Source organism: Charadrius vociferus, unplaced genomic scaffold (assembly GCF_000708025.1).
Source record: "Charadrius vociferus isolate BGI_N301 unplaced genomic scaffold, ASM70802v2 scaffold2550, whole genome shotgun sequence".
NCBI classification, from domain to species: domain Eukaryota; kingdom Metazoa; phylum Chordata; class Aves; order Charadriiformes; family Charadriidae; genus Charadrius; species Charadrius vociferus.
This window is the reverse complement of record NW_009646383.1, coordinates 92,605-99,026: the sequence shown is the minus strand read 5'-3', so window position 1 is coordinate 99,026 and position 6,422 is coordinate 92,605. Positions and strand designations below refer to the sequence as shown.

Here is a 6,422-nt window from a genome sequence, read left to right as displayed (position 1 = left end):
GCGGTTCATTGCTGGCATAGCTGAGCTGCGCTGGTGGAGATGCCGAGGGGTAGGGTAGCGCCTGGGATGCAGCATCAGAGCAGCCATAACTGTACCAGGTTCCTCTTTATTCATATTTACCAGCTATAAACGGATGGAACATCTTACCATGCCGAGGACTTTTTTCCCTTTACCTCTTAAAATACAGCTGTGGCGCTGAGCAAACCTGCCCGGTCCCTCGGCGTGGCGCGCGGGGACACAGCGTGTCCTTCTCCGGTGATCTGCACGGCTCAGCTGAGCAGCAGTGGTGACAGACCCGGGTGTTGTGCAGTGGCCTCGCACGTGGCTTTGGGGTTCGCTCTGCTGTTTCTGGATTCCCCCCTGCCCTGCTCAGGTTTGGAGCTCGCTGTTTGGGTGGTGGCTGCGGCTCGTGGGCACGAGGGCTTCGTCACCCACCTGGTGCCCATGTCCGGGGCCGGAGCTGCGGTGGGAGGGACAGTGCCGGGCCGGCGCGGTGGCCCGGGGAGCGAAGCAGGGATGAGCTCCAGCGTGGGCCCCCTCGAGCCGCGGTGCTGTGCAGCCGCCAGAGAATGCTGCGGTGCTGTGGGCTGCAGCTCTGCAGAGGCACTGCGAAGCTGCCGCAGGACGTGCCTTCCCAGGATGTACTGTCAAGGAAACCCCAAACCTTCCCCCGTCCCACTTGCTGCAGAAGCTGCCGTGTGGGCTGTGCCTGGAAAGCGCCGGCGCAAGTGTGGCATCCGCCAGCGCGAGGGCTCTTCCCCGGCCGGGCTGGGAGGCAGCAGTTTGTTGTGGCTGCGTCCTCGCGCGCTGGTCAGGGTTGCTTTTGGGGACCAGGGACAGGAGTAGATGGTGGGCGACAGCCCTGCGCGGGCAGGAGTGGGCACGGGCTGCGGCGCTGCAGTGGGTTGTTTTTTCCTGGGGAGACCTTGACAAGAGCGGGAGATGGTGTTGTGCGACGGGTGGCGCGGGGGCTCCGTGACCTTGTCCTCCCCGGAGCTGGGAGATGCTCCCCACAGCATATGGGTCCCCCGAGGACCTCAGGAGGGGACCCGGTAGCTGGAGATGGAGCTGGGTCTCCAGGTCCTCCTCCCCCTCCCGCTGATCTCCAGCCTCCTGGAGCCCCCGCGTCGCCGGGGGGCAGGACGGGCGAGCGAGGGGGGCGACTTCTCTGCCCCGCTGGGGTGGGACCCCCCGTGTGCTCCCTGGCGGGACCTGCAGGGGTGACCGCCCCGAGGTGGGTCCGCGCATCCCCGGTCCCCGTGAGCCGGGGCTGTCCGGGTCGTGGCTGGCGCCGGGGGCTGCGTTCGCACGGGCAGGTGGAGCAGAATCCAGAGCAGCTCCCCACGCGGATGCGCTGCTCGGGAATAAAAGTCCCTTTATGCCGGAATAATTAGTGTACTCAGAGCACGCTAATTATTCTGGGATAAAAGTGACTTTTATTCCGGCAGAGTGTCCTCTCAAAGGGCCCTTTCTGCCCGCTCCCGGGGCACAATAGCTGCTCTGCTCCGTTTCCCCATCTCAGACAAAGTCCTTATTTGCGAAGCCAGCGAAATTGAGTTGACTAATGAATTAAGGCCAATGGTTTTGGCCTGGCTCCAGCACTTTGAAAGCCTTGGCGAGCTGATGCCCGTCCCGGGCAGGAGGGAAGCGCGGCACCCTCCTGCCCCGGCAAAGCCCCCGCCGCCGGCTGCCTGCGGCCCCGGGCTGCACCGCGGCGCTCCGGCAGCATCCTGCCCCCTGATTCCGCTGTCCAGATGAAATGCCCATTAATCTATAATGTGCAATTGCTTTATTGCACAACGCAGGCAGGTCTCTGGAGGAAGCGTTATCAGCTTTAGCCACGAGCCATAAATAACTGCCTCCAGTGCAGAACACTATATTCTGTTTGGGTTCCCAACTGCCCAGGGTGTAAACATCCCACTTCTCATTGCTAGAATAAATAAAGGGAATAAGACCTTCCCAGGTAGAGGGGGCGGGGGGGCCTCCGCACCAGCCCTCCCCCCCATGTCCAGTAGGCTTAATTTCTGATCTATGCAGGAAGAAGTATCAGGAGGATAATGTCGTCTCGGTTTATTTGTGGCAGATCTGTGCAAATCTCTCAGTACAAAATACAAGAGCCTGTCTGCTGGTACAGATTTGCTTAACTTGAATTTATGCCTTAGCTGTCAAAATAATTGAAGCACACCTGTGAAAGCTGGAAATACTTTCACTTCTTTTGTAATAACCAGTCAGGAAATGAGAATGGCATCATTGACCTAACACAGTTAAAAGAAAGAAGAAAGCAAACTGAGCTAGCCTCATGATTTTCATCTTCAAAGTGACTGAAAATTTACATTATACTTAGACACCAAAACCTCTCTTTTTTTTTCTTTTTTTTTTTTCTCCCAGTTCTGAAAATGCCATGGATTCGTTTCATCTGGTTCCATCTCCTGCCATTTTTCAGCTCATTCTTCTGTGGACCTCTCCGTGGGGCCGGAGGCAGGAGGGGGACGGGGGGGATCGCACTCCGGTGCAGATCTCCCAGCTGCTGAATTTGGTTTAAAATGCAAATCTTTTTTTTTTTTTTTTTTTTTCCCCATCATTTTTTTTTTTTTTTCTTTTTAATGCATTTCATCTGAAGGCAGCAGAGCTGCCGGGGAGCGGGAGGGGAAGGGGCTGGGCGGAGGGGGAGCGCATTCCTCCCAGCGCGTCCAGATTTCCTGATGCGTGTTCGCATTTAAATCGTCTCCCCCTGGATCCGTTTGAAGTCAGGTGGCCGCGGCGCTGTCGGCAATGAAAGCCGCCCTTGGGAGCCACAATATGATTTTATTCCCCTTCCCTCTCCCCGCCGGGGAGGACGGATGCTCTCGGGCAGCCTCCATCTTCCCACCTTCTCGCCCTGCTTCCCATCCATCGTCCTTCTCCCCCCTTCTCCTTTGTCTGAGCTGGGATGCGGTGATGGCAGCTCCTGGAAACCCCGTCCTGGGGTGGAGGCGGGGGGGGGCTGCGCTGGGTGGGGGCCGGGGACGGACCCTGAGGCGCTTTGGTGCGGTGTGTGCCGTGGGCACTGCCGGGGCTTCTCCCCTGTGCCCCGCACTGTGTCACCTCCTGCTGCCCCGGACATGGGGCTCTGCCACCTGAGGGCCACTGGAGCTGGGGATGGCGCCGGAGGGGGACGTCGGGGTCCCGGGCGCACCCTGAGGGACCCGGTGCAGGAACACAGTTGCTCCCAGTCTTTGCCCTGGTGTCCCTGGGGAGGGACGGGTGTCGCTCGCCCCGGGGAGCGCCCACACGGGCGATGGAGGGTGCGGAGGGCGATGGAGGGTGCGCAGAGCGCGGCCCCGTGGATGACTGTGCCGAGGGCCGTGCTGTCCCCGGTGGGGTGGTGGGTTCCTCTGGGGGGGCCGCCAGGCAGCACTGGGGCAGCTGATGGGATCCATCACACGTGTCCCGCTGGGCAGTGGGGGCAAACGCGTGGGGTGACGGTCCCGACCGTACCCTGGGATGGGGCTGGGGGCCGACGGGACGGGACCTTCCAGTTGGTTCCGGAGAGCATCCCCCGTGCGGTGGGGGCAGATGAGCTGGGGCCGGAGAGGGAAACCAGGGAAGGCCGCGGCACGACACCCAGAGCGGCGGCCGGGGGCTCTGCCAGCACTTCGCTTTGGTGGGACATTTGTTGTTGGTTCCAGTTCGCCTCCTCAGCATCTCTGAAAACCCCCTCAGGAGCCCATCGACCGCCCTCCTCCTCGGCCGGGGTGCGCTTTTCCAGCCACAGCCTTTCCTATGAATGGCGTTTTGCCGCTGTTCCAACATCTTGGGCAAAGCGGAGGCGCTTTTCTGCGGGCCGGGGGCTTTTTCTTTTTTTGTTTTTTTTTTTTTTTTAAACAAGGTTAATGCCTAGTGATTTAAATGCAATAGGAAGACTTAAAAGGAAAAGGGGGGGGAAATAAATGTATTTTAAAGTCAATATTTACTTAGCGATTGGAGGGTCCCCTCCCCCCGGCCCGGGCGTGCATACCTGCGGCTTCGCCGGCGGGAACAGCCAGGAGCGCACAGCAACGTCATTCATGGACGCGGCGGCGGCTGGGACGGAGCAGTGGATCTGGTTTGAATCTTCCTGTTGGAGGGGGCTGGATGGAGGAATTGCAAAAATGCATTTGAACTGTTTAGAGATCTTGTATTTAAACGCAAAACAAACAAATAAGCCTTCCTTTCCCCTTCCCTTTGGAAAAAAAAAAAAAAGTGCCTACAAACTTTGGGTTTTGTTATTTTAAATGTCTCTATTACCCCGTCTAGCTTTTTGGAGCCAAAGGACCCGGCAAATTAACATTAGTCGCCAGCTTGCGAATTCTGCACAAACTTCTGCGCAGCGCTGTGCCCCTGCGGGGATTTGGGTTTCAGCATCAGCCTCGTGGCGTCGGTCCCAGACCCCGGACAGAGGCAGCACGGAAGAGCTGAGGGGTGCGTGCACGTCCCGGCGTTATCCGTCCCAGTGTCTGTCCTGCGGCTGCAGAGAAACTCCGCGAAATCAGCAGAATCCTGAAAGCACCAAAAAGGAACAAATCACCTTTTTTTTTTTTTCTTTTTCCCCCTGAAATTCAAGGACAAAGGATGGGCGATGTCGGGGAGAAAGATGAAAGTATAAGGCGACTCTGATTTTTGTGTTTGGTTGATTGGGCAACTTGGCCGATCTGCCGGCTCAGCGCCGTGGGACCACGTGGCAGCACTTCGGGGGGGTCCCGTGGGGGACACGGCTCGGCCGTTACTGGGGAGAGTGGCCTTGGAGTTGTGGTGTGCTGCGGCTGAGTGATGTCCCGAGGGCTGAGTGGACCGGGAGGGACGATGGGACGTGGTGTTCAGCTGCCTGACGGGATGGGGTCTCCCCTGGGGAAGGCAGTCAGCCAAAAGTGGCCAAAATCGGCCGAAACGGTAACTGGGAGCAGAGCAGATCATGGCACCTTGGCCTGCGTTAAGTCTTCATGGCGTGTGCTGGCACACGCGTGGTGCCGATGCGCTCGGGATGGTGATGAGCTTGCCGTGGCTCGCGGGGCCAGAGCTCGGCAGATGCCACCATTGCTCGCCGTGGCTTCTCCATCCCCACGATGGTTTCCTGCCCAGTTTTTGCCCTCCAGAACAGCCTGGCAGATTTTTGTCTCGCCGAGAAGCGCTGAGGGTGTCCGGCCGGGTGTGCTGCGCGCGTCGCTGCAGCCCCTCGCACCCATCCTGGCGCGGTGCAGGGCGAAGCGCGGCTGTGTTTGTGCAGTGCCCGCACTGCGCGTGTGCTTTGGCAGCGCGCGGAGGGGAGCGGGTGGATGGGGACAGAGACCTGGGAGGAATGTGGAGTGGATTTGTTTTTCTCCCTCTCGAGCGTTCTTCCCCCCCCAACCAGAACATCTGTTTTGCAAATCACGCTCATTCCAGTCCGTATTTATGGCCAGCGCTGTTTCCTTTGCGGAGCGGCCCACCGCCTCCCGAGGAGGGGAGGAGGAGTTGGGCTGAAGAGGAAAGTATGTCTCGCGCCGGCACGGAGTTCTGGAGTGTTTTTGTGGTTTGCGCCCGGTCTGTATGGGTTCTCATGCCGTACTCATCTGCACGCTGAAGGTAACTTGGCTTCTGCTCAAGGTGGAGACCTCCCGCTCTCTCCAGCCTCCCAAAAGAGTCCATTTAAATGGAAGTGTCGATTTCTTGCTTCAGGCAACAATGAAATGTGTTTTGTTGTGTTTCTGTAACAGCCCTTTTCACCACTCGTGTCCGTGGGGCGGTGGGCGCTCAGTCCGGTCCCACCTGGGAAGATGCCGCTGCTGCTCCGCACCCCCGGGGGGGGGTGTCTGCTCCCACCCCCTACGGCAGAAGAAAGATCCCCTTTCTTGCACCCAAATAGCCATTTATTTATTATTTTTTTAAGTACAATTTTTTTCCTCTCTGTCCCCGTTGAATTACTTTTAAGCAGGGATCTCTCCTCCGGCTGCCAAAGAGGGATGTGTTTTCGGCGGGCGGCTCTCGCAGCTGCCCCGGCCCCGCTCTGAGCCGGCCATTGTGCGCTGCATGAAGGCGCCTTTATTCTCCGAGCCGGAGCCGGAGCTCCGCTCTGCGCTGCCATTGCCGCTTCTGCTGGTGCGGCCGCCTGGCTCGCAGCACGGCGTTTGGCTCCTTCTGAAGGATGCATTAACGGACACCTTCTCTAATTGTCCACCTGGCACTGAGGCATCTCCACACTTACTCCGGGGCCATTTAACTTGCTGGGAACACGCTGTGCAAAAACAGAAAGTGCGTGGCGTTGCCGCGGAGCCCGGAGAGCCGTCTGCCGAGAAGGGCAGCGATCTCCTTCCCTCCCGCAGGGATCGGTGTGCGAAAGCGGCGCTGGAAACCGCGCGGCCTTGCGCTGCCAGAACTCTCCTCGTGCTTAGGCATGGCGGAGGGGGGACGGCGGGTGGTTTGAGCCG

The 6,422-nt window shown here is 59.0% G+C and overlaps 1 protein-coding gene across 1 annotated transcript in view; it reads left to right on the top strand.

Moving 5' to 3' along the window:
* The window catches only part of LRP1 (low density lipoprotein receptor-related protein 1), a gene marked incomplete at its 3' end in the record, with an annotated part of 90,949 nt that overhangs the window by 1,043 nt on the left and 83,484 nt on the right, over positions 1 to 6,422 (top strand). The window contains 1 exon segment of the mRNA XM_009894377.1: positions 374 to 465. Coding sequence (XP_009892679.1) covers positions 374 to 465 — 92 coding nt within the window.